The sequence below is a fragment of the Myodes glareolus genome, chromosome 2 (assembly GCF_982192425.1).
Source record: "Myodes glareolus chromosome 2, mMyoGla1.1, whole genome shotgun sequence".
Lineage (NCBI taxonomy): Eukaryota > Metazoa > Chordata > Mammalia > Rodentia > Cricetidae > Myodes > Myodes glareolus.
Genome location: NC_142027.1, coordinates 123,901,868 through 123,929,408, shown reverse-complemented (window position 1 = coordinate 123,929,408; position 27,541 = coordinate 123,901,868). Strand labels below are relative to the sequence as shown.

Here is a 27,541-nt window from a genome sequence, read left to right as displayed (position 1 = left end):
AGGCAGGATCTCATGTAACTCAGGCTAACTTAACTTGCTATGTACCAAGGCTGGTCTGATCCTGCAGCCTCCCTCCCAAGTGCTAGGATTCCAGGCACGAGCCACTGCACTGGAATAAACAGTCATTTATTACTCAGAAATCAGTTTAGCCTAGCGGTAGTCTGACCAGTCAAGAGGCATGACACTAGGGCTGGAGAGGCAGTGTGGTCAGCAGGGTGCTTGCCTAACACACACAGGCTCTGGGCTGGATCCCTGGCAACTGGGAGTGGTGGTGCACACCTTTAATCAGGAGTTAGGAAGGCAGACACAGGAAGATCAGGCTGGGGAACTGGATCATCAGGTCAAGGTGCTTGTCAGCCATGCTTGATGAAGACAAACAGTAGTGGGAAGAGAACATGGACCCCCAACCACTGTCTTCTGACCCCATATGCATGCCAAGGAAGGTCCCCTCTGCCCCAATAAATGTGTTTTTTTGTTTTTGTAAAAGAACCATGTCATCTTGCCTGTAATCCCAGCAGTAAGGCAGTTAGTAGCAGGGAGATGGTGAATAAGGCCAGCCTGGACTATACAGCAAGCTCCTACTTCAAAAGAAAAGAAATGAGAGCGGGAAAACATATTCAATGTTGACAAGACCCCTCATCTTCTTTCTTGGGGCAGGGCTGATAGAAAGGCTTACACTCATAATGGTCAGTGCCACACAACCCCCTGGGAAGAATTCACTTAAAACTCGGATAACAAAAAAGCTCAAAGCACTCAACATTTATTCCAGCATGGCCTCATTCACCCTTTTTTGTGAGCACCCTTCCTTTACTGCTTACAAATCAGTGAACTGGACGATGCAAGTCAGAGATGAACACTGAGTCCAGAATGATTCCCTTTCGCCCTCTGTTGGCCTGGGAGCAGAGTAACAACACTACAGGAGTTCAGGATCTCCAAATGTTCCCGAGCTTGACCAACAGCACCGACAGAACCAGATCTGGCTCCTGCTTGCCTAATAGACCGTCACACTCAGTTTGTGTCTGTCTATTACCTTACGGCTTGAATGCACAATATTATCTTGTATAAAGGCTAACTGACCTCCATTCCAAAATAATTAAACAATTTTGTTTCTATATTATTATATGTAAGGCTGGGGTCCACTTATAGCAGCCAAACATGCAGTTTCTTTGCAACCACATAATTTTCATCTAAGTTTAAAAGAACAATTTAACTGTGAGTCACATCTCCCAAAGTCTTGGTTCATGTGTAAGAAAACTAATTTATTAAACCTCTGTACACAAAGGTGAGCACACCTTTACTGGATTCAAATAATTAAATTACAAAAAGTAAAAGTGTTATTAAAATTCATGCATGAAAATCTTACAAAAATACCCCAAGCAGGACAAAGCTGCTCATCCCTGATTGTTCTCATTTGGTTGTTGGAATTGAAATGTGAATTTAAAGTTGTTAGAATTTCTTTTAAAAAGTGATATATTAAGTTTCTATATACAGGATAATAGCAAAATGTAGAAAGGGAAAACATTTACAAAAGACATTAAAAATAAAAAAACAAAAAACCTTCACTCTGGACAGATACTCCCGAACCAACCACCTTTGAAGCAGCTCATGAACACACCCTCGGCTGTTGTCAGAGAGAGTAAAACAGCAAACTCACGTCTAGTCTTTCATTCTGTGAAACAGGCTAGAGCTGAGATCACAATAAAACCATGGGCAGATTCTGAAAGGTGGGAAGGGCACACGGGAAGTGACCGCACTTGCCATCTCAGTCCACGAGAACAGAGCTGCAGACTGTCCTGCAGCAGGGACACTGCGGCAAGCGCTCACTCAGAAGCCTTTTTGTTTTTCTGTTGATTTCGGGGTGAATTCTTTAACAGGCTTCTTATCCTGAGGTACATTCCAGTGGACTCAGCCATGTTCTCAAATTCGAAGGGTGTTATTCCAGTGGCAAACTTGCTCATGTCAGGTACCAGGCTGTGGGTTTTTGAAGCTGTCGAGGGGCGGGTGCCCAGATGAAGGAGCTTCTGGCTGCCTCCATTCCTCACGTCACAGTTCGACACACTGCCATTGTCAAGAGCATCTTCAGGGTCCCCCTCTGTATCTTCTCCCTCTTCTTTCTGACAGAGCACGGCTGCCCCTGCAGCTGGGCTGGAGGGAGGTTCAGGTCCAGTTGTTTCTGCAGAAATGGTTGGTCCCTGGGGGTCAGTCAGCACTGGTTTTTCCACGGCCTTTCCTTCTGGAACAGAGAGGTCAAACTCATTTGGACAAGGGGAGGAGGCAACTGAATTCCCAGTTAAAGGTGTGTCCACAGGAACATCAGAGTCGCTGTTGCCGCCCTCGGCCTGCTGCAGAGCTGCCCAGATCTGCCTCTGCTGCTCCTCAAGCTCCTCCAGTGTCAGGGTGTCTTCATCCATGGCTGCTGTGGGTCGGGTCTGGGGTGAGTCACTGGGCGTCAGTGGTGGGGTGCCCTTCGGGAGCGGAGGAGTAAAGAGGGGTGGAGGTGTTCCCTGTGGCAGCGGAGGAGGTGTGCCAGGAGGCAATGGTGGTTGAAACTGAAAGGCTTTGCTGCTCTGAGAACCAGGTGGAACCTCCGCATCTGAAAAGACAAAGATGCTTTAGAAGGAGTCATAGCATTTCATACAAACTTATTATTTGAACTTGGGGTACCTAGAGATAGAATGAACCAAAATAACTGTCTTTGAGAAGGCAGAAAAGGGTTAGACGTGGTGGCCCATGCCACTAATGCAAGCACTCGGGTAGCCAGCCTGGATTACAGTCTTAAAAACCAGGAAAGGGGGGGCTGGAGAGATGGCTCAGTGGTTAAGAGCATTGCCTGCTCTTCCAAAGGTCCTGAGTTCAATTCCCAGCAACCAACCACATGGTGGCTCACAACCATCTGAAATGAGATCTGATGCCCTCTTCTGGCTTGCAGGCAGACACACAGACAAGAATATTGTATACATAATAAATAAATAAATTAATTAAAAAAAAAAGGAAAAGGGGAAAACAGTGGAATGTCTGAAGTCCTGAGGAAGCCCCATCAGGGAGAATGCTCTGAATCTTGGTTCTAAGGAATGTGACATGAGGAGACAGGAGGTGTTCCCATCAATGAGTAGGGAAGACTGCAGAAGAGAAGAGGAAGTTTCTGCTGTTAGCTGCAGAGTCTTCTTTTCTGCCTTAGTCCCAGACACTGGGCTCCCTCAAGTCCACCCTTTCCTCTATCACAACGGTCACCACCTTATTCCAGATCCACGGTCCACCGACATGTGTCAGGAACAGTGAGCCACACTCACCTCCGGATACATTCTTCTTACATTTATCCTCCAAGTTAGCTGGACACCTATTTCTAAAACACCCACTTGATCTTATGAACCTTCCATTTCAATGAAAGCCTTGGATGCCATTCTTAGAAATCTCCTTATGGCCAAGAATTTCTCATAGCCTGGCCTGATAAAGGTGCAGGCCTCTAATCCAGCTACTGAGGACACTTAGGCAGGAGGACTGTTATGTTCAAGTTCAGCCTGGACAACTTACTGTGGCTCCATTTCAAAACGTTTAAAAAACAGAAAGCGCACTTGCGCAGCATGTGTGGCAGTAGCAAGAGGCTTGTTTGCTTTTCCTTGGTTACCTCTGCTGTCCAGCTCCCTCTCTGCTGCTAGGCTAGTGTGCTAGAGTTCATGCTTGTGTGTGTGCATCTCCTACGGCCTCAAATGATTGTCCTGATTCCCTGCTAAGCCCTAGAATCCACTCCTTAAGATCAATTCTAAGTTGCTAACTCTATGGTCTGTAATCGGGTCTGTTACACTGTTGCCCTCTATGTACCATTCAGTATATGCTATGCTTTCAAAATACAGTGATAGTCTGTAATCCCTAAGTGGTGACGAGGACAACTTTTAATAATTTATTTTTACTTTATGTGCATTAGTGTTTTGCCTGCAAGTATGTGTGAAGGTATCAGATCTTGGAGTTATAGACAGTTATTAGTTGCCATGTGGGTGCTGACATTTGAACACAGGTCCTCTGGAAGAGTACTTGGTGCTTCTAACTGCTGAGTCATCTCTCCAGCCTGTATTATTATTTTTTAATTTTGATTTTTATTTTTTGGAGACAGAGTCTTACTATATAGCCCTGGCTGGACTGGAATTTGCTGTAGACCAAGCTAACCTTGAACACAGAGATTCTCCTGCTGGGATAAAAGGCACGCTGCCATGTTTGTCTAAAAATTTACTATTTTTTGATTATACACACACACACACACACACACACACACACATAATTTTTGTTTCTGTTTTTTTTTAAACATTTATTTATTTATTATGTATACAGTATTCTGTCTACATGCATGCCTAAAGAGGGCACCAGGTCTCATTACAGATGGTTGTGAGCTACCATGTGGTTGCTGGGAATTGAACTCAGGACCTTTGGAAGAGCAGGCAATGCTCTTAACCACTGAGCCATCTCTCCAGCCCCCTGTTTTTGTTTTTTTGAGACAGAGTTTCTCTGTTTAACAGTCCTAGCTGTCCTAGAACTCGCTCTGTACACCAGGCTGGCCTCAAACTCACAGAGATCTGTCTATCTCTGCTTCCTGAGTGCTGGGATTAAAGGTGTGAGCCACCACTGCCTGATTGATAGAATATTTTATGTAGCTAGACTGGCCTGTAACTTGAGATCCCTTTGCCTCCACATCTGGAATGCAGGAGTTAAGGCATGTGCACCACACTTAGTTTTATGAGGTTCTAGAGAATCAAACCCAAGACTTCATGTATCCTAGTCAAATGGACTCACTGAACCACATATTCAGTCTTTCATTTGTTTGGAGAGACAGCTCACAACCACCTATAATGAGATCTGGCAAACAGCCAGGGAGTGTGTGCCTTTAATCCTAGTGCTTGGGAAGCTAGTTCCCGGATAGGCTCCAAAGCTACAAAGTGAAACCTTGTCTTCAAAAAAGAAAAAAGAAACTCAACCAAAACCAGCCCTCTCTCCAAAAGCTGGGCAGTGGTTGTGCACAACTTTATCTCAGCACTGGGAGGGGGAGTCAGAGGCAGGTGGAGCTCAGTGAGTTTGAGGCCAGCCTGGTCTACAAGAGCTAGTTCCTGGAAAGGCTCCAAAGCTACAGAGAAACCCTGTCTCGAAAACCAAAATGAATAGCCAATAGCAAGGCAGGAGAAAGATAGGTTCTTTCCATCCATCATGTGGATCCCGGGGAACAAACTCAGGTCATTAGGCTTGGCAGCAAGAGCTTTTACTCACTGAGCACCCTCCTTTTAACACTGCCTCTCCATTTTAAAAAAAAGAAAGAAAGAAAGGAAGGAAGAAAGAAAGAAAGAAAAAGGCAGAGACAGGTGGATCTCTGAGTGAGTTCAAGGTCAGCCTGATCTATAGAGCGATCTCCAGGACAACCAAGGATACAGTGAGAAACCCTATCCCGAAAAACCATAAAAAGAAAAACCATAAAAAGGAAGGAAGGAAGGAAGGAAGGAAAGAAGGAAGGAAGGAAGGAAGGAAGGAAGGAAGGAAGAAAAGAAGGATCCCATTCTATAGCCCTGGCTGGCCTAGAACTTGCTATGGAGACCTTGTGAGGACCTCTTGTCTCTTAAGTGCTCGGATTATAGGAATCTACCACCACATCCAGCTTGTTTCAAATTTTCATGGGTCTTTAGCAGATGATACAATATAAAATGATTTGGCAGCTTAACTGGTTTATCTTTGGGGACAGGATCCTGCAATACAGCCCAGGTTAGACTTGAACCCACAATCATTTTTGTAAAGTAATTAATTTTGGACTTCATTTCCCTTCAACTTTAAGAGAATTTAGTTTATAATCTTTTAAAATCTCCCTGGGAACTTGAAAATGGGGAGTGTTTCCATTCAAGTCTGGAATAAAGTACACTATTTGTGCCTCTTCAATGCTGGTATTTCAACCCAGGGCCTCCCACATGCTAAGCATGCAATCCACCAGCCCTACCACTGCCCCAGTACTGTTTTATGCTTTTTTCATAATGTTGCCATTTTACCTCATTTCAGAACACCTGCCTTGCTATGTAGGACAGACAGAACTAGCCAGGCCTACTTTGGAACAGGACAAGAATTTTTAGTCTGGGGTCCAGAACAGCCCTGGAGTCTATCTAATGAACCACGAATCAGGCAAACACAAATGAGCAGTGGCTGGGCTGGGTCAGAGGGGCTCCTAACACAGACACTAGCTCTCCCTGTCAGGACCACCATGATCCTGGGCAAGCACAGGTCCATGGGAAGACATGGAGGAACAAAAGGCCAAGGGAGTGTTTCAGAGGCAAGGATATGCTCAGTTTTGAGTTCTAACGAGTACATGGCCCCTGGAAGATAACGCTGAGGAACAATACGCCTACAAAGGCACAGCCCAATGGCTCAACTCTTCTTGAGGCTGGAGCTGCCAGAGACGTGCATACATGCCCCTTTGCTGTTTGTTCCAGAGTGATGCCCTAAGAGAGGGCCCGATGAGCTGTGGCACCATGGGTGCCTGACTGCCAAATTCAGGGACTTGGATAGCTGGTCCCTCTGCTTCTCACACCAAGCATGGCTTCCAATTCAGGTTTGACCAGCAACAAAGGCAACGCTCTGATAAAACATACCTGAGTCAAGTTCCATGTCAGCGGGGGAGGCTGCTGAGCTGCCTTCCTTCCTCTGCTTCTTTGGACTATTAGGGCTGGACTGAGAGGAAGATCGCTTGCTGCCAGACTTCATGCTCGGCTAATGGAGTAATCAATAGGAACACAAGTTACACAGAGAACCTCGAACCCATACTTTAACCAGTCTGGACCCAAGCAATTGTTGAATGAGCTCCTATTCAGCAGCCTCTTGATTAATCAGCTGTCAGTGTTTACAATATAATCCAAAAGAATAGTTAAGATACCGCCATAAAATCTCAAGGCTACAAACATTTACCAACTATACCCTTAAAACCTATGTATTGAGGCTAGGAATGTAGTTCAGTGGTAGCGCGCTTGCCCAGCACACCTGAGATCCTAGGTTCAATTCTCAGCATCATACACGGGCACACACAAATCTATTTACCGACTGGATGTTAGAAGTAAGGTAACTGGCGAACACATCCTTCTGTTGACATGCCTGCATTGGTATGGAACCGAATATTCTCCATTCCTAATGTGGAAAAATGGAATGAATGGATTTGGAAAACATCAACTTTTTAAGATTTTGCTCCTAGCACTAAAGAGGTTACTAAGGGTCACTGCAAATCCCAGGCAAGATTGGGACACACAGTGACTTGAAAGTTTTTTGGGTTACAGTGAGACCCCATCTCAACAAAACCCCTCCCATAAGTCCTAAAACAAAAAAAATGTCACAATGAGTAGCACACGCCTTTAATCCCAGCACTCAGGAAGCAAAGGCAGGTGGATCTCTGAGTTTGAGGCCAGCCTGGTCTACAGAGTGAGTTCCAGGACAGACTCTAAAGCTACACAGAGAAACCCTGTCTCAAAACAAAACAAAACAAAAACAACAACAACAACAAAACAAATGTCACAGAAAAATCCCATTACTTCATATGCAAACAAGAAAATAATAATAAAAACTGTAAAACTAGACTAAATGGCAGACTCTTGGATCCCAGGGCATAGAGGACACAAAAGGAACATCATTGCATCATAAAACACCCGAAACAAGCTAGGTGGTGGTGATGGTGGTGGCACACACCTTTAATCCCAGCACTTAGGAGGCATAGCCAGGAGGATCTGAGTTCAAGGCAAGCCTGGTCTACAGAGTGAATCCCAGGACTGTCAGGGCTACACAGAGAAACCCTGTCTCACAGATTCACTCCCCTACCTGTCAAAGTCAGGTTACAGTCGCCACCACACACCACACTGCAGAAGTCCTCTTCTGAGGTTCACACTCCAGTCGAGCTTGCGCCAGAGTTAAGATTATAGAGCCTAACAATTGACTTCTGCTCCTTCACTTAGGAAATAGTGCCAGAAAATACCCACAACTCTGATAATACAGTTTTGCACTTAATATTCTAATTAACAAGAGAGACTAAGACTGGGATGTAGCTCAGTTGACAGTGTGGTACTAGCACATAAGAGGTTCTGAGTTCAATTTCTAGTACTGAAAAATGGAAGTTAAAGCTCCGTATAGGATCTGGGAGATTTAGTGCATAAAGAGTTGCAGTCTGGGGGGCTGGAGAGATGGCTCAGTGGTTAAGAGCATTGCCTGCTCTTCAGAAGGTCCTGAGTTCAATTCCCAGCAACCACATGGTGGCTCACAACCATCTGTAATGAGGTCTGGTGCCCTCTTCTGGCCTTCAGGCATACATGCAGAAATAATATTGTATACACAATAAATTAACAAATAAACAAATATTTAAAAAAAAAGAGTTGCAGTCTGATAATCTGAGTTTGGCTGCAGCACCTACATCAGAGCTGGATGCATGCACACCTACAATCCTAGAATCTGGGAGTGAAGGCAGGACCATCGAGGCCAGCCTAAAACATGAGATCTGTCTAACAAATGAAATGTTAAAACATGTCAGTAAAAACTCACTTCACTTTGCCCCCACTTCTTATGTGCCAAGATTACACGTGCCCAACTACGAATTCACTTGCTTAAGTAACAAACTGCTACATACTTTAGTATTTTGAAAATCTTTAATATAATCATCACAGTTTAGAGGAAAAATTGTTAAATGTATACTTACATCTGGAATACCTCTGGGAGTAGATATATTAAAACCAGGATAGTTTACCAATTTTGAGAGATCATAAGTGACATTTTTATTCTGTATTTCTCCAGTTTCTGTTTCTCCATCAGCATCATCTACTAGAGACCAGAGAAAATATTAAAAATCTAGACAAAAACATGTCTCCTCCACATCAAATCACACAAAGAAAGTGCTGAGATACTGTATTAGAATTCAGAATTGGCCTAGGGTTGTAGTACAAATAATAAAAACCCAGAGACAGATATTGGGGATCAAGCTGAAGATCAGAAAAGCAAAGCAGCCAAGACACTAAAGAGATCTTACTTCTACCAAGGTTCACACAAACAAAGGTGAGATCCTACAATGCTCTCCACCAACTTCAGACCATTGAGTTCCAGTCTTTTCCCCTTTATATTCCTCTCTCTGTCCAGTCACATCACTCCTGTCTCCACCTCCCTAGCACTGGGATCTGTTTCTCCTTTTAAAAGATTCAATCTTGTGTAGCCCAGGGTGGCCCTGAACTCAGAGATCCCCGTTTCTGGGATTAAAGGTATGTGCCACTACTCCCTGGCCTGCATGGCTGCTTAGCCCTCTGATCTTCAGGCAAGTTTTATTTATTAAAAAACAAATAATATATCACTATATTAATTGCTATCATTTTTCTGAACCATTTCAACTTTTAAATAGGCTCTAAGCATGACAGCCTGTGATCCAACGATTAAGAGGTGAAGGCAGGATTCAAGGTCAGCGTTCACTCACAAGTTCCAGGCCAGCCTGGGATATTCTCAAAAATATCTGGGATTCTGTCTCAAAAAACAAAAAAGATTTAGCCAGGCAGTGCTGGCACACACTTTTAATACCAGCACTTAAAAAGCAGAAACAGCTGAATTGGAGGCCAGCCCAATCAATGGAGCAAGTTCCAGGACAGCCAGGGCCATGCAGAGAAACCCTGTTTTGAAAACCCAAAAAACAAAACAAACAAACAACAGATCCTGTTTCTGTCAGGCAGTGGGGCACACGCCTTTAGCTTTTAATCCCAGCATTTGAGAAACAGAAGCAGTCAGGTCTCTGAGAGTTCGAGGCCAGCCTGGTTTACCAAGTGAGTTCCAGGACAAGCTCCAAAGTTACAAAGAGAAACCCTGTCTCAAAAAACAAAAACAAAACAAAGCAACAACAACCAAAAATACCCCAACAGACCAGGCAGTGATGACACACACTTTTTATCCCAGTAGTCACACTAGTTTGCTATCGAAATCAGGTGGTAGTGGTTGGTGCATACCCTTAATCCCAGAACTAAAGAGGATTATAAAATGAGAGACAGCTCTCAGTCTCATTCTGAGATTCCTGGAGGAAGGATCACCATTTCGGACTGAGGTAGAGGTAAGAGTCGGTGGCTGGTTGTTTTGCTTTTCTGACCATCAAGTTGAATCCCAATTTCTGCCTCTGAGTTTTTATTAATTGTAATTCATGGGTCTCTCATTGTATTTCTTTCTTTCTTTTTCTTTTTTAAAAAAAGATTTATTTATTAAGTATAGAGTGTCTGCAGGCCAGAAAAGGGCACCAGATCTCATTATAGATGGTTGTGAGCCACCATGTGGTTGCTGGGAATTGAACTCAGGACCTCTGGAAGAGCAGTCAGTGTTCTTAACCTCTGAGCCAACTCTCAAGCCCTCTCACGTTACTTGTACTGCCAAGGAGCTACACCCAGTCAATCCCCTTTGTCTCTCCTCCCACACCACTGTGGAAGTGTGCATTACCAATGCTAAGAAGGCTAAAACTCCAAGACTATCTGTAGGCTTTCCACTCTGGCTTCAGTGAACACAGACCAAACCAAAATAATGTTCTGATATTCCTTCTTTTTCATGACAGGGTTTCCTCTGTGTAGAATAGGCTGGCCTCAAACTCATAGACATTACTGTCTGGCCTGTGGTCTGATACATTTTTTTTTTTTGAGACAGGGTTTCTCTGTAGCTTTGAAGAACTTCCTGGAACTTGCTATGTAGACCAGGCTGGCCTCAAACTCACAGAGATTCACCTGCTTCTGCTTCCCAAGTGCTGGAATTAAAGGCGTGCACCACCACTGCCCAGCCCTGATACTTCTTTTTAACTAAAGGGAAGTTATTGTTGTTGTGTGTGCATGACATGAGTGTGCAGATGTACCATAACAAGCATTTGGAGGTCAAAGGACAACACTACAGAGGCAGTTCTTTCCTTCCTGGATGCCAAGTTTGTATAGCAAGCACCCTTTCCCCCTGAGCCATGTCCCTAGCTCCCCCTACTTGATACTTTTTCTTTCATGTTATCATGTTATTCCTTCCCCCTCCCCCCACCTTTTTTTTTTTTTGTTTTTTTTTTGAGACAGGGTTTCTCTGTGTAACAGTTCTGGCTGTCCTGGAACTCACTTTGTAGATCACGCTGGTCTCAAATTCAGAGACCTGAAACCTGGGATTAAGGGCCTGTGCCACCATGTCTAATCTCTCTTTCTCTCTCTCTCTCTAAAAGACAGGGTCTTGCTAAGCAGCTCAGGCAGAATGGCCTCAAACTCTCAATCCTCCTGCTTCTGTCTAAGTGCTGGGATAACAAATGTGCCCCATCACATCTAGCCAAACCGCCTGATAATTCTGTATGCTCACTTCAGTTCCTTCCTTGTAAAACAGAAAATGTCACGATGACAGTTTTAGCTACCTCAGCACACATTAAACAGGCCTGGCACTCCTATCATTTTCCTGTGATTCTTTTTAGACAGGGTTGTGCGAAGTAGACCAAGCTGGCTTCAAACTCACTGCCTCTTCCTTCCAAATGCTCTCTTTTTTTTTTTTTAAAAATATTTTTTATGGCTTATTTAACTTTATTTTATGTGCATTGGTGTGAAGGTGCCAGATCCCCTGAAACTGGATCTTCAGACAGTTGTGAGCTGCCATGTGGGTGCTGGGAATTGAACCCGGGTCCTCTGCAAGAGCAGTCAGTACTCTTAACCACTGAGCCATCTCTCCAGCCCCCCAAATGCTCTCTTAAAGGCCTAGCTAATAGTTGTAATTAAAAAAGGGGGATGAGAGGGACTCATAAACTGACTTCTCGATGCTAATATACTGTACCATTTCCATCATAAAGTGCAAGCCCTGAATTCTCCAGTTCAGCCTCCTTGAGCCAGCCTGGAGGGTAGCCCAGCTGGCGCATCCGGTAGATGAAAGGGGGAAGACTCTTGTCCGACACACCCAGTGCATCCTGAAGTTCCTCACTAAGTAAAAAGAAAGGGGAGGAAAGATGATGAATCCATACTTGAATAAAAACACTATTGGCATTTTTCTTTTTTAAAAAGTATCATCATCATTATTTTTTTATGTGTGTGAGGGTTTGCGACTGTATGTATGCCAGTGCAACATGTGTGCACATGACGCCCATGGAGGGCAGAATCCATCAGATCCCTGGGAACTGGGTTACAGATATGGTTCTGAGCCATCCTGTGAGTGCTAGGAATCGAACCTGGGTCTACTGGAAGAACAGTCAGTGCTCTTAAGTTTAAGCCTTCTCTTTAGATCCATATTTTTCTTAAGATAGAGCTCTTACTCTGTAGCCCAGGCTCACTTAGAACTTATGGGGATTGTCCTGCTTCAGTCACATGCGGGATCACAGGTGTAAGCAACCATGCCTAGTTAAAACATTTCTGTCCCATATTTCAGAGCATGAAGACATATTAAGCACAGTGAGTTTGAATGAATGGTTGCATTCTGTACAGACATGTTACCGCATGCTTATATTCTTTTTTGTTTTTTCGTTTTTCAAGACAGGGTTTCTCTGTGTAGCCCCGACTGTCCTGGAACTAGCTCTTGTAGACCAGGCTGGCTTCAAACTCAAGATATCCACCTGCCTCTACCTCCCCAGTGCTGGGATTAAGGACATGCACCACCACTTGGTATACACTTACATTCTTGTAGTCCTCAGAAGACACATAAAATGTTCTAAATACTAAGAAGAAGAAAAAAAAAAGACACTCCATGGTAAAACAGCAGTGGTACCTAATAACTCCTGGCTTGAATCGTCCAAATCTTTCTTCTACTTCTTCTGCATGGTACCGCTGCTGAAAACTCTGACTGTTTGCCTCACCACAGGCATCCATATACTCCTTTCTCTTTTCACTTATTCGAGCAGCATTCCGAGGCTAAATCATAGTAACGTTTGAAAAGAATGATATCAAGTGATTCAGAAATTTACTGCAAATATTCACTTTTTAAAATGTAAAGCACAGATTGCTCTAGTTTTAATGTAGACTATATGCATAAAAGCAGACAGACATTTTTGAAAATCTGGCAGACAATTTTGAAAATCAAGCAAGAACAGTCACTTTAACTATTTATTATTTTAATGTTATCAGAACCCAAAATTAACTTTTTAAAATAAACTGTTTGAAAATTAACTCATACATCATTTACCTCAAATAGAGTATCACTATTTTCTTTAAAAAATTCAATGTCTTAAGTATAAACATGAATTTGAAATGATTAAAGTCAAATGAGTGTAGCACAGGAAGTTCATGCACATTCCCCAGGGCCACACATGCACATAACACCCACCAGCTCTTGTTTAAGGACTCTGCTTATGGGAGAGGGAGATTTACCATTGGGCACTCCTTCATCTGATGCTCTTCAGAACCACAATTGAAACAATGAGGCCTCGGCCTATTAGATCAGAACACAAAACAGAACAGAAATCCAAAGATTTTCATAATGTAAATGACAACAGAAAAGCAAATGAATGCATTCTAAGGCCAGCAGAGTGTCAGAGACAGCAGAAGGCGAGCGCACTGTATCTGCAATTATTGAGCACAGTAACGTATCTTTTATTTATTATGTATACAATATTCTGTCTGTGTGTGTGCCTGCAGGCCAGAAGAGGGCACCAGACCTAATTACAGATGGTTGTGAGCCACCATGTGGTTGCTGGGAATTGAACTCAGGAAGAGCAGGCAGTGCTCCTAACCTCTGAGCCATCTCTCCAGCCCCACAGCAATGTATCCTCTATTCAGTTACTAAACAGCACTTTGTAGCCGTTTTAACCCAAACCAGCCTGCTCCAGATTGGGATGCTACATCAACTTTTTTCAGTGGTTAATGACACAGAACCAAAGCAAACAGAGCATGGGAAGGAGGCGGATGGTTCTAAGACCGTAACCACATTGACACCAGTAATAACTTCTTTCCACCCTCCCAAGCACTGGGCCTGCATTCCAAGAAATGAATGGTCAATTTAAACATTTAATATGTATCTCCTGATATCAGAATTCTAGCTCAATGCGTAATTTATATCAAACTAGCAATTATGAATATAAACTTTAAGGAGTTGAAAAAGTTTATGGTTCTGATATTGGAAAACAAAGAGTAAAACAAGACAACGCCCCACACAAACCTTTTTGCCTTTACTTGCATTTCTTGCCCTTCTAGAGAAACAATGTGGCTGAAGACTTGCTGGTACCTTTAGTGAATTTTATTAAGGAATAGTTATCATAGTCTGCAAAATTTGGTAAGCTTTTTTTTAAAGGTGAACTTAGTGGCAAGATGCATAAAAGATCTTCATTCACTATGTAGGATACTTGGGTATTTCCCATCCTTCCGTAAGCTGAGGGTTTTCATTTAGTAGCGGTTGCCCCAATTTATCAAGGCAAAAATTAGTAAAATACAGGACACTTCCTACAACCTGCAGAAAACAAGTCAAAAAATATTGCTATTTAAGCAGAAAAAAAAGACATTAAGTAATGTAAGTCTATGATAATGTAAGTCTATGATTACCCATTACCCGTTTGACTTGGATGAAGCTATGAGAAATAAAGTTCTAGACGGGAGTTGGACCCCGGTGAGCTTTCACGGGTACTGTTAGTACTATAGACCATTCTGTCTCAACTAAACCTGACTCTCACTGGTCCCTCCAGTACTTATGTGTCTGCAACAAGACCCTCACAGGCTACATTTATTATTTCCAGTTCCCTGGTTCCCATTTACTTTGTTTCCTACTGACTTTTTGCAGCCATTTCTAACAGATCAGTTGAAAACACAGTACAAAGAATATTCATGCACCCTGTTCACAGACTGAATAAATAATCATCTAAAATTTTCTGTGCATGACTCTTTTCATATGTACACATACACACACATACTCTTTACTTAACCATTTAAGTCAGTTATAGAGAGTATCACTAACCCTTAAATGCTCAGTATGAACTAAGAACATTTTCCTGCAAACCAATATCAACTCCCTAGTACCTCCTACATCAACTCTACACGCAAGCTTCCCTACCTCCAGAATGCTTTTTACAGTTTTCTTGCCCTCAAGCCAGGATTTATTAAGGGTTGCACGTTGTCTTCAGGGGTTTATTTAGAACACGTCCCCCCTGCCAGTCTCTCTCCACCACCTCCGGCAATGCTGCACTTCTGCCACACTAGCTGGATGATGGAGCCAAGGACGTCTCTGCGCTTCAGTCCTTTAGGGAACTGTCAATCCTCATCTCTCAACCCATTAGCAAGTGCTGGCACAGCACTTCCTTCTTTCTACAAACACTTTCCAACTCTGGAAGGCCTTCAGGATGCCACTTCAGTTCTTCTTACAGATGAAATCCCAACTCCTCCACCCCCCGTACCTCTCATCTTCCCAGACGTCCTTAAACATCTTTTCCATTTTTACTTCCTAGGCGATTCACCCAGGTCTAGGGCATGAGAAATAATTTCTATGTTGATGACCACCCCACTCCCTGTTCAAAGTAAGCTGTGATCCCTTAGCTCCAGTTTTGGCTATTCAAATGCCACTATGGCACCTCTGTCTGGACATGTAAGGTATCTCCAACTCACCTATTTAAAATGGCACAGGAAGCCAGGTAGGGTGACAACTGCCTGCAATCCCAGCACTTGGGAGGCTGAGACAGGAGGACCACAGTTCGAGGCCAGCTAGAGATACACAGCAAGACTGTCTTAAAAACAACAACAGAAAACCCAAAGTAAGTAAATTAAAAACAAAACAAAAGAGCCAACCAATTCCCAGCCTCTCCAAACCTGCTCCTCCCCACACTTTCCACTTTCCTAGGTCAAGCCTAAGTTCTGACTATTCTCTCAGGAGCGCTCTTATTCTACAGCTAACTCATGAACACATTTGACTGGTTCTACTGCCAAGTATATCCAGGTTTCAGACATGTATCACCATAACTACCATGCTGGTCTCAGTTGTGCTTTCTCTTGTGTGAGGTTAACAGCAGTTTTCTCACTGCAGACCCTATGCAAGCTACGTTCCACAAAGAATATAGTTCTTTCAGTTAAGACATAGCATGTCACTTGGTATCCTTACATGGTCTCTTAGACTACACTCTGAAGGTTTTATTATAGCCTATAAAGCAATATAAGGCTGTAGATCATTTGGCTCTGTCACCTGACTACTGACAAAATCTCTTAGCTTTCCATGTGTTTCCTTTTTAATAAGCTGGCAAGGTATTACCACCACAAGTATCGCCCGTAATCAGCTCCCATGTGATTTACCAGTACTGGCTGCACAGAAAGCAATTTGAATACTGGCTGCTGGTATCTACTTCCCTTTCCTATTTATTGAGCCCTCTTCACACAAAATACAGTCTTGCATTTTCCTTCAATTCATCCAGACCTTGGCTCACACAGGCAGTCACCAGCAACTCACAATATAAACCACCCACCCTGGGTATTGTACCTCTCCTCTCCCTGCCATCGCCCAATGGAACTGAAGCCTTTTACATGCTAGAAAGTTAAGTACTCCATCACCGAACTGCAGCCCCAGCCATTTCTTTACTTATCATGAGGTAGAATTTCACTAAGCTACTTAGACTGTCCTCTGTAAGTCTGTCTGTCCATCCATCCATCCATCAATGCCTCTCTCTCTCTCTCTCTCTCACGCACACACACCCCTATGTACTAACTACTAGGGCATTGAACCCAGGGCCTAACATGCTAGGCAAGCACATAACTACTAGCCTACACCCCAACCTGACTTTTCTTAGGAATTTAACCTTTTCCTACTCAACTGCTCATTAAACCAGAGCTGGCCTCAACCCTTTCTTTTCATTGCTATCTCTGAAACCTCTCTGCTTCTGGCACAGAACAGCAACAGTAAACACCAGTATTGTCTGAATAACTAAAGCGATAACTATAAGCTCATTCTAGACAAACATTATTTTAATCCCAGAGCCTTTGAGTTGAAAGAAAAATGAAAGTTACCTAGAACTTTCAGAGATCCTCCTTTAAGCTAACTGTGGCTTCCCTGTAAGTTCAGCACTTCAAAGGCAGAGACAGGAGAACTGCTGTGAGTCTGAGGAAAGCCTGGACCACAGAGCGACTCCTTGTCTCATAAACAATTAGTGCTGGTGAGACGGCTCGAACACCAGCCTGACAGCTGGAGCTCCACAGTCAGGGCCCACAGGGTGGGAGGATAACAACTCCAGAAAATAGTCCTCAGACTTCTACACACACCACAGCAATGCAGGCAGGCATGCACACGAATAAATTTAATTTAGAAACTGAAAATAAAAACTAAACTATAAACAAGAAACAAGAAATAGAAAACTTAAAAATATTCTTGATAGGGTTGGTTGGTGGTGGTACATGCCTTTAATCCCAGCACCTAGGAGTTAGAGTCAGGTATATCTGAGTTTGAAGCCAGCCCGTTCCACACAATAAGTTTCAGGACAGGCAGGGCTACACAGAAAGCCTGCCTCAAAAATAAATAAAAAATAAAAAAATAAATAAAGTATTCTTGATAGCATCCCTAATCTTTATTGTACTCAAGTAACCTGGACTGTTTTCCCGGTCTGATGCAAAGTTCTGATTTTATAAAGAATTATCCTATTTTTAATTATGTACATGCACGCATGTCTATGGGTATGTGGCACAAGTGCTAGTCCCTGGGTAGGGCCAGAGGTGTTGGATCCCTGGAGATGGAGTTATATGTGGTTATGAGGCACCTAGTTTAAGTGCTGCGAATTGAACTCAGTTTTTCTACAAGAGGGGCACACGCTCTTAGCCCTTAAGCTAACTCTCCAGGCTAAAAAAATAATACCAACACCCAGCAGACTCACACATGAAGTACTCTGCCACTAAACTACATGCCCTGCCTAGCTTTTTTCCTTTTCCTTTGTGCCCTCGCCTCTTAGGTACTAGGATTACAAGTATGAGCAACTACGGCCACATTCTTTGTTCGTTCTCTAACACCAAGCTGAAATGTACCTCTTGTACTCAATCCCATCACTAATCCTGCTCTGCCAGGGATGCTATGAAGCACATATAGCAGCTACTGTTGAATTTTCAAGTCTTTTCATGAGACCTGCAGCTCTTCATCACTTCATCATCTCAGCAGCCCATGTCTTTAAAAATTGGGGCACATGATCAGGGGGCATATCCTGTAAGCATAAAGTAGCCACCCTTTGAGAGCAAGCTACAAGAATGGCTTGATACCAACGAACTCTGCAGAAGCATTGCAAGGCCTAAACATAGACTCTTCCTGTTAAGCTTTTGCTTTTACCTACTAATTAAACCTACTGACATTTTTAAAACTTCAAACATGCCATATAGTTAATGGTTACTTCTCTCAGCTTCATCTGTAAGCTTTGCAAGTCTACTTTCTACTTTTTAGTCAAAATTTTCAAGATAAACATGAAGAGGCTGGTCAGGACCAATACAAACTCTTGCAAATAAAGTATACTGTGTCGTCACAATAGAGTGCGGCAACCTCTGAAGAGCAAATGGTACTTAGAGGACGCCAACTACAACAGTGGTCACCACAGAGAAAACGCTGTGATCTTAGAAGCCATGCGACTATGTCACCTTATCACTCATTAAGCCACCCAACTGAGAAACAAAGGAACTGCACGTGTGCAGAATTCAAATTGAAGAATACAAACTTACACTGAAAGCTTCCTTGTTGCTTTTAATGGCACATGATTCTTCTACTTTATGGTCCTCTTCCAAAATAACACTGGACGGCTAAGACCAAATAACACGCATTACAAAGAGTCACAAGAGAACACCTTTGTTTTGATTAGTTACTGTGTTTTTCTTTCATGTATGTCTGTGTGAGGGTGTCAGATCCCCTGGAAATGAAGTTACAGACAGTTGTGAGATGCCAAATGGGTGCTGGGAAATGAACCCAGGTCTTCTGGAAAAGCAGAGCTCTGAACCACTGAGCCACCTCTCCAGTCAAAGAAATACCTTTTCATTTTCAAAATTTAGGAACCTCAACACCCTTCTTTCACTTTAATAATATACATAAATAAGCCTGGCATAGTGGAGCACTCATTTAATCAAGCAATTGGGAGGCAGAGGCAGGCAGACCTATGTGAATTAGAGTCCAGCCTGGTCTACAGAGTTCTAGGACAGCCAAAGACACACAGAGAAACCCTGTTTTGAAAAATCAAAGAAAAACCAACAAACAAAATACCCAGAAAACCATAAATAAGACACCTTGTCATAATTAGAATGAATTTAGAAGCTAAGGCAGAATTATTTACAAAATGTCAAATGTTTCAAATGATGAGGCAGACTTGAGAAACCCTGTCTTGAAAAAAAAGGAACAACAAAAAAACCAAAAATGAACAAAATAACAACAGCCAATACTGATAGCCTCATAGACCTCAAACCATTACAAAATTCTGAATTGTTCACTGAATCAAAATTAACATTTTTGGGGCATGGTGGCACATGCTTTTAATCCAAGCACTCAGGAGGTAGAGGCAGGTGGATCTCTGAGTTTGAGGCCAGCCTGGTATCCAGAGTTAGTTCCAGGACAGCCAGGGTTGCACAGAGAAACCCTGGAATCAAGAAACCAAAAAGTTTTTTTAGCTGAGTGTGGTGGTACACACCTTAAATCTTAGCATTCAAGAAGCAGAGGCAGGTAAACCTGTGAGTTTGAGACCAGCCACGGCTACATAGTTAAGACCCTGTCTCAAAACAACAAAAATTTTCAAATAATTAAAATACTTCCTTCTCCAGTTCCTAAGAACAAAAAGTATCATTGCTTAATTGAAAGTCCCCCCCCCCCCAGTCAGAAGTTTTCTGTATATGTTTGGCTGATTCTATTTATTTATCTTAATGTTTATTAGAAAAAAGATCATAAAAAAAAGGAAAAAAAAAGGCCACAAACCATGCTACTGAATACATACACACTCTGTAATTCCTCAGACTTCTTTATCTTCGAGACAGGGTCTCTCTATATAGTCCTGGTTGTCCTGGAACTCACTATGTAGACCATAGTGCTAGCCTATGCCTCCTGAATCAACACTCAAAGGTGTGCACTACCATACATGGCCTCAGATTTTTTTCTTCTTCTTTTTTTTTTGTAGTCCTAGCTGTCCTGGAACACACTTTGTAGACGAGGCTGGCCCTGAAATCACAGAGATCTGCTTGCCTCTGCCTCCTAAGAGTTGGGATTAAAGGCGTATGCTACCACCACCTGGCTTCAGATTTCCCATAAAAAAAAACCAAAAAACAAAACTATTAGTTTTTGTTTTGTGTTCATAAGTCTGTTGGCCTGTTATACATCTCCTACCTCAACTCCTAGGCATAGAATCTCTAACTGAACTGGAAATTTGTCATCTGGCCAGGCTGGCTGGCCAGTGAGCTCACGGGACTGTCTGTCTCTGCCCTTCAAAGGCTGGGCTGCGCACAAGTGGGTACTGCCGTCCAAACTCAGGTTACCGCAATTGCACAGCAGCACTCTGATCCAATAGGCCACCTCCCTGGCCCAAGAAGTCATCTTTTATAAACCTTAGGTAAATAAACCTGTCCCTCAATCAACTTTCTGCCCTCTGCCCAAATTTTGTCCAAGTTGGGAATGAAAAGAACACCTTCAATTTTAGAAGTAGTCATACAACTACATTCAAAGGAAAGCCAGGTGGCGGCACTGGTCAGACTCTGGAGAAGACAACGAGAGGATACAAAGTCAGCACACAATCTTCACCATTTTAGTTTTGATTCAAGGATGTTTCTGGTGTAACAGCAGTTGGCAGCAAAAAGCATAAACCACTTAGCATTGAGCCTCAAGTTTAAAATACCTGGGGTAAAAGGCTGAAGGAAGTTTTTTCCATTTCATTTTTTTGCTGCTCCTCAAATCGTTTTACTAAATTTGATATAAACTCCTCTATTTCTTGGTGGTATTGTCTGTAGGAGAGAGTAAGACAGACAGGTGGTTAGAACCTGGACAAAGTGAAACATGAACAGAATGAAGTTCTCTGTAGTAAAGAAGTCCCAATTTGGCCGGGCGGTGTTGGTGCACGCCTTTGATCCCAGCACTCAGGAGGCAGAGGAGGAGAATCTCTGTGAGCTCGAGGCCAGCCTGGTCTACAAGAGCGAGTTCCAGGACAGGCTCCAAAGCTACACAGAGAAACCCTGTCTCAAAAATACAAAGAAAAATAAAAAAAAGTCCCGATCTCATTTTTGTTTTTCATATATGTTACATTAGGGGCTTCGTAACTAAGAATGCTACTCCTCAGAAGTTCTACGTATTGTTGCAGCATTAGCAGTTTCTGATCATCTATGGGTGTCTGGCACAGAACCTCAAACAGTTGAGACAATAAATAGAATTTATTTATAAATTCCATATACTTAATCTTTAATATAGGCTACTTGTCAATGGTTCAAATCCCAAAGGAAAAGCCTAACACGGTGATGTATGCCTATAATCCCAGCATTTGGCAGGTAGGCAGAGGTGGGAGGGCAGCTGCCAGTCAGGGACACAACGAGAGAAGTTGTCACTGTCCCAGAAAACAAACAAAATCCACTAAAAAAGTTACATAAGGAAAAGCTTCCTTTCTCCTCACTATTTCTGCAATATAAGAACACCCAACATGCTCAATCCTTCCCATATCCTCCTTCCAGACTTTCAGTGCTCATATAAGAAAACGCCCATTTCACATGAAAACTAGAAAAGGCACAATCAAAATACATTAGCCAAAAGAACAAAACAAAACAAAACAAAAAAACCCAAAACAAACCAAAAGAGAAAGAAAGGAAGAAAGGCGTCTACTCTGACCAAATATCCCGGAGCGATCCCTTAGCTCAGGTTGCTATGTTGAAACAAGGCAGCTAGGGCCTCAGACAGAGCTGACCTTTCCTGTCTTGTCTAACTCTAGCACCTACGATTTTGCATGGTACTGAAGTTAGACCATTAAACGCTAGACTAGATTAATACCTCTCTAATCTAGTCCCCAAGTCCAGGTAAGCCTAGTATTGTGCTTCATACTGCTGCTGCACTCACCACCCACTAGCTCCCAATGCCTTGATTTCACTCCTGGACCAAAGCAGACAATGACCCTAGTCTTGTACCTTCTTGGTCATAGGCAGTGACTCAGGAGGGGCAGGCCACTGCAGGAGTGCACTGAGGCATGCCAGACCACCTGCAGTAGTCAAGTTCTGCTACTGACCAAAACTATACACGTGGGCAGGCTTCAGACAGCCAACATGGAAAACTGTTATCCACGTATAGTGTGGACAGCTAACCTTGTTATTATAGTTGTGGTGGTGGCATTTTTATGAGATGGTACTTCCTGGGCTCTCACAGATTTTGTTTAAGGACCTGAGAGGTGTTTACTATCAGTACATACTGTTTTCTAGTGAGAAACCTGACAGGTACTGAGAGCTGCGCCAGTACACGGATGTAGGAGTCCAGGTTCAAATTCATGCCCATGACTCTCATACTTTAACCCTGACACAATTAAAATAATAAAGACGAGGGTCCTCAAGATGGCTAAGCAGGTAAGGGTGCCTGCAGTCAAGCCCAACTACCTGAGTTCAAGCCCCTGGACCAACACAGGGAAGGAAAAAACTGACTCCTACAAGTTATCCTTTGACTACCACATACCTCTACCATGGCACATGCATACCCACACACACATAAAAACACACGATAAATAAAGTGTAATAAATACTCATATGTAATAAAGAAAAAAACTACTTACTTTGAAATAGCATTGTTCATAAATAGAATTTGTAATAAGGGTCCATCTATCTTAGTATTGCTCACCAGTATGCCACTAAAACAGAAGTTAAACATATTCTTAGAAGACATCGAAGTACATACATCACAGTTATAAGCACATGAGTTTTGTGATTACAGTCTTTGCTGAGACAAGGTCTCCTTAGTGGTCTGAACTTGCCTCATGCTTCGGATCCTTCTATTTCAGCCTCCCCAGTTCTGGGATCACAGGTGTACACCACCACACCCAGTTAACTTCTCTAACTCTTAAGTACTAAAGATCATGTAATATCCTGCAAACAAGACCAGGAGGGCTGGAGATGCAGCATGTGGTGGAAAGCTTGCTCAGCATGTGAAAGGGCCTTAGCTTCCAAGCCCAGCGAAACAAATAAGGTGAAAACGAGATGCACAAGTGCTCCAGCTTTCAAGAAAAACCTAAGTTTTCACCTATCCTACTATCTTTAGTGGTTTGAACAAGTCATCTCTCTCTCTCTCTCTTTTTTCCAAGACAGATTTTTTTCTGTGTAGCTTTGGGGCCTGTCCTGGAACTCGCCCCACAGACTAGGCTGGCCTTGAACTCAAGAAATCTAGGGGGTTTTGCCTCTCGACTGCTGGGATTAAGGGCGTGAGCTACCACCACCCACTGTCTTTCTCTCTCTTTAGTATTTTTATTTCATGTGCATTGGTGTTTTGCCCAAATGTATGTCTGTGTGAGGATGTGGGATCCCCTGGAACTGGAGTTATAGACGAGTGTGAGCTGACATATGGGTGCTGAGAATTGAACCTGGGTTCCCTGGAAGAGCAGCCAGTGCTCTTAACCGCTGAGCTTTTTGTTGTGTTGTGTTGTGTTGTGTCTGTGTGGGTGCAAGTGCATATGTGCATGGTGAGTGAGGCCAGAAGGGAAAGTCAAAGTGTCCTTCTGTTTTCTGAGATAGGGTGCAGGGATTCTAATTATACAATGAACACTTATCATCCAGCTATCTCCTCAAGCCCTAGAAAGTCTGTCTGTCTGTCTCTTTGAGTCAGGGTCTCCATGGTGTAGATCAGGTCTGGCTTTGTTTGAATTCACGGGGATCTTACTGCCTCTGCTTCCCAAGGGATCATTAGCAGCCTGCACCACCATACTTGGCCCAGAAATTATCTCAACACAAAAAAGTTTCACATACACACACCAAAGAGCCATAGGTTAATCTTTTAGTTTTTAACAAGGTTTCTTTAATGAGAGGCTAGTTAGTTTCCTTACAAATCAGGGCAGCGTGGAAGAGGATAAGCAGGCAAGTTACAAGAATATACTTCTAAACATTTCTACGTGAATTTGGTTTGGAAGTATAAAGGAAAACTAAACATTTCATTAATGAATTTTTATTTTATTCTAGACTCCTGGAAGCCAAAGCACATTGCTTCAACTACAATTCAAGATTCACAAAACTCGGGAAAGGTAGGCAGCACTGCTTCTAGTTTGAGGCCAGTATGGGCCAGAGTGAATTCTAGGTAATCCTGACCTCTGCATGAGGACCTGCTACAAGTGACCTCAGCTGACAGACCGCTTGCCTAGCATCATGCCTATAATACCAAGATGTAGAAAGATAAAAAGTTCAAGATCAGAGCTCCACCATGAGTCCTAGGATAGCTTTGGCTACATGAGACCCTACCTGAAAATCTGGTCACAACCTAGCCAGCGTACGAACAAACAACAGAAAGCACAGGGTAACCTCCCAGTTCCAACACCTGGAAATATTTCAAGCGAACCTGACTCTACCTGTAATGCCAGCACTTGGGAAGTTAAGGCAGGAGGAGGCCAAACTACGAGTTTGAGAGCAGCCTGGGTCACACAGACTCTGTTGAAAGAAAGAAAAAAAGATGGAGAAACAAAGGAGAATAAGAGAAAGAACCAGCCATTCTATATAAATTAGCACATTAGGCCAAGACTGCTGTCATATGTTTTTAATCCAGAACTCAGGAAGAAGAGGCAGCTGAGTCAGAAACCAGCCTGTATAAATAAAGTAAGTTCCAAGCCAGTCAAGGCTACAAAGAGAACTTCCTTGACTCAAAAAAATAAAATAAAAATTAATTTAGTGACTTGTTAAAAGTCATACTGAGATACCAGCATTTGGAATATCTGTTATGTCCACATGTCTGAATACATACCTATATGCTGTACTTTCTCAAGAACACATTACTGTCTGCTCTAAAGCATTATGTGTTCCCAGACTTAGCAGCATAGGGTATATCCCAGCACCAGGGAAGGGGAGGCAGGAGGCTCACAGTTCAAGGTCATCCTCAGTTTCCACTGTGAGCTGAAGCCAGCTTAGGGAACAATCAGACTGTTTCAACAAAACAAAACAAAACAAAATGGTATACTTTGCACTGTCTGTATTTACAAAATATTTGAATTGTGTAAATAATGCTAGTGTGGTTGCTTGCATCTGTAATTCCAGCACTTTCAAGGTAGAGGAACAAGGTCCAATAAGCTGAAGGCCAGTCTAAGCTATACTGGGAATTCCAGGCTAGTTTGGGTTATAAGGTGAAACCCTGTCTCAAAATCAGAACACTGATTCCTGCTCAAAGAACAAAATTAACCAACAACAACAACAACAACAATGCTGTAAAGAAATTATCAGGTAAGTATCTGTAAACTTATTTTATCTTCCCAGAAATGTGTGTTGAATATGAACAGCTGGGCTTAGTTTGCTTTTCTAAACACAGGCAAAATTTTCTGGATTCCAAAGTGACCCATTAAATCCATTTAAATGTTTAACCCACTTACCAGAATTTATACTCATAAGTCAACAATAAAGAACCGTTATTGAATTCTTCATAGTATTCTGAAATAAATGATGATGACAAAAATCCCACAACCTTTTTAAAGATGTTGTGATTAATGAGATGAACAGCAATGGGCATCTCAGGTATAATTTCAAGATCTCATACCTGGGTCTTGTCAGAATGTTCAATTTTCTTTTAAGTTCTTGATGTTATTACTGGTTAAGGAATATCCGTCATCGAAAAATAGAATTATACAGGTCATAACGTTCAAATGTCTCTCACTTTTGTTATCCAAACAGTAGAATGTAAAGGAAGGACCTGCAAGTGTTCTGGGGGAGACATACTGAGCACGTGCTTTGCTGGAGGACAGGACAACTGGGCCTAAATATTAAATACAGTTTTCTGCCCTTTGAACAAATATTCTCCAACATGATCCTGAAGTTCAGAAACAGTTTAATATCAGTTAGACAACTGTGTTCCTGGAACAAGCTAGAGCAGCCAATTACGAAAATTTTCCTTGTCAAAGCAGCATGATAAATGATAAAATAAAGGCAATATAGCAAAATGTTAACAAGAATGTGGAATTGCATCTATGGATATTAAATGTACAATCCTCAGCTCTCTAGTATTTATAAATACTCACAATAAAATATCATGGAAAATAGTATTATAGTAATATTTTATTACTATATTTATTATAAATAAAGTTTGCCTGAAGACCAGAAGGTAAAATTAAGCCACCAGGGGCTAGGCAGTGGTGGCACACACCTTTAGTCCCAGGATTTGGGAGACAGAGGCAGACGGACCTCTGTGAGTTCAAAGCCACCCTGGGCTACACAAGACCAATGTGGAAACAGGTCCAATCCAGGTGGTGGTGTCACCTTTAATCTCAATACTAGAGTCACACGCCTTTAATCCCAGGGGAATATAAAACGGGAAGAGATAGAGGCTCAGTCTGTAGTTGCCCAGCCTTGGTAGAGGTTAAGACTTCTTTAGTGGCTTGGGTATTTTGCTTTTCTGATCTTCAGTTTGAAACCCAGTATCTATCTCTGAGATTTCATTATTCGTGTTATATAGCATCATAAAAAAAAACAATAATCAGACTTCAAACTTCAAAACCTGATATATCAACTATTCTCAGGATTCATTATCAGTTTTAAAGAGTTACCTTGGTCAAGACTATCTGTACATGCTGATTCAAGAACCTTATGAATGAAACTTAACATACTGCAAATCCGGAAACTCTGTAATCATGTTAATAAAGTCAAAGGGAAATTTGGCGCGTTTTCCCCAGAGCACTGCAAAGCAACCTTGCTCAAAGCGGAAGATATCGAAAAAGTAAAACTATCATGCCAATTGACCATTTCTCTTTGTATGCTAATTCTTTAAGGCCCCGACTCTGCATCATAGAAGCCACTCAAGCTTTTGCCCCTCCACAAATACCCCTTCCCCGCATCGATCCCCGCATCTTCAAACCACACCACGACTGTCTCCACTAGAGCCCAGAAAGAAATCACCGTGACCTCAAAAAGAGGGAGAGAAGTCGGGAACCGTTGACAACGTAACAGTTTAGGTTCTGAGCTGGGGGCCAGGGTGGTCTACACAAGATTCTCGCACGGAAGGGTTTGCGCGCAGGCCGCGCTGCAGCTACGTGCAACCCGACCGAGACCGCCCGCCCGCCAGCCCTCCGAGTCGAGGGAGAAATGACTTAGAATGCTGATCCTTTTGGAATTTCCGCCGTTCCCGCGCCCGCCACCACAGGGACCCCAAGTCCCAGGTGACAGAGCCAACAAGCCGGAAGGATATTCTCGGCGCGGAGTTGCTCGATCGTTTCCTCACTGTGCCGAAGCTGCTCCTGTAGCTCCGCGTCCCCCACCCCGTTCTCTTCGGCGTCCTCCTCTTCGTTGTCGTCCTTGAAGCGGGTGTGAACTGGCTTCGGGGTTGACTCCTCTTGAGGGTCAAACGCCTCGAATAATTCTAGATCGCCAAAATCCACACCAGCGGCCATTTTGAGCTGTGGGAAAAAGTCGAGGGCAGGGGCGAAGGTTGGAGGGCGGCACAGCTCTCCCTGGAGGCTTTTCTCCACACGCAGGCCTCCAAAGCCGCTCTAGAGGCG

At 42.9% G+C, this 27,541-nt stretch overlaps 1 protein-coding gene across 2 annotated transcripts; it reads right to left on the bottom strand.

Moving 5' to 3' along the window:
- Window positions 1-744: 744 nt before the first annotated feature.
- Window positions 745-27,541, bottom strand: Zcchc8 (zinc finger CCHC-type containing 8). Of its 2 annotated transcripts, none has more exons than XM_048447273.3 (14): window positions 27,232-27,541; window positions 25,591-25,633; window positions 22,643-22,717; window positions 20,741-20,846; window positions 18,597-18,674; window positions 14,279-14,382; window positions 14,095-14,160; window positions 13,308-13,368; window positions 12,709-12,851; window positions 11,788-11,930; window positions 8,690-8,811; window positions 7,054-7,140; window positions 6,612-6,729; window positions 745-2,593 (listed from the first exon to the last, which is right to left on the bottom strand). In XM_048447273.3, the coding sequence occupies exons 1-14, from the start codon at window positions 27,431-27,433 to the stop codon at window positions 1,821-1,823; spliced, it is 2,121 nt and encodes a 706-aa protein (XP_048303230.3). In that variant the 5' UTR covers window positions 27,434-27,541; the 3' UTR covers window positions 745-1,820. The 2 variants fall into 2 exon arrangements, with proteins under 2 accessions (XP_048303230.3, XP_048303232.3); XM_048447275.3 differs by having other exon boundaries at window positions 8,690-8,808.

Coding starts and splice junctions, on each gene's coding strand:
- Zcchc8 (XM_048447273.3), bottom strand. CDS start 27,433: ATGGCCGCTGGTGTGGATTTTGGCGATCTAGAATTATTCGAGGCGTTT. Junction 25,634..27,231: donor CGAGCAACTCCGCGCCGAGA/ATATCCTTCCGG, acceptor ACCAGTAATAAC/ATCAAGAACTTAAAAGAAAA. Junction 22,718..25,590: donor AACATTCTGACAAGACCCAG/GTATGAGATCTT, acceptor CTTCTGTTTTAG/TGGCATACTGGTGAGCAATA.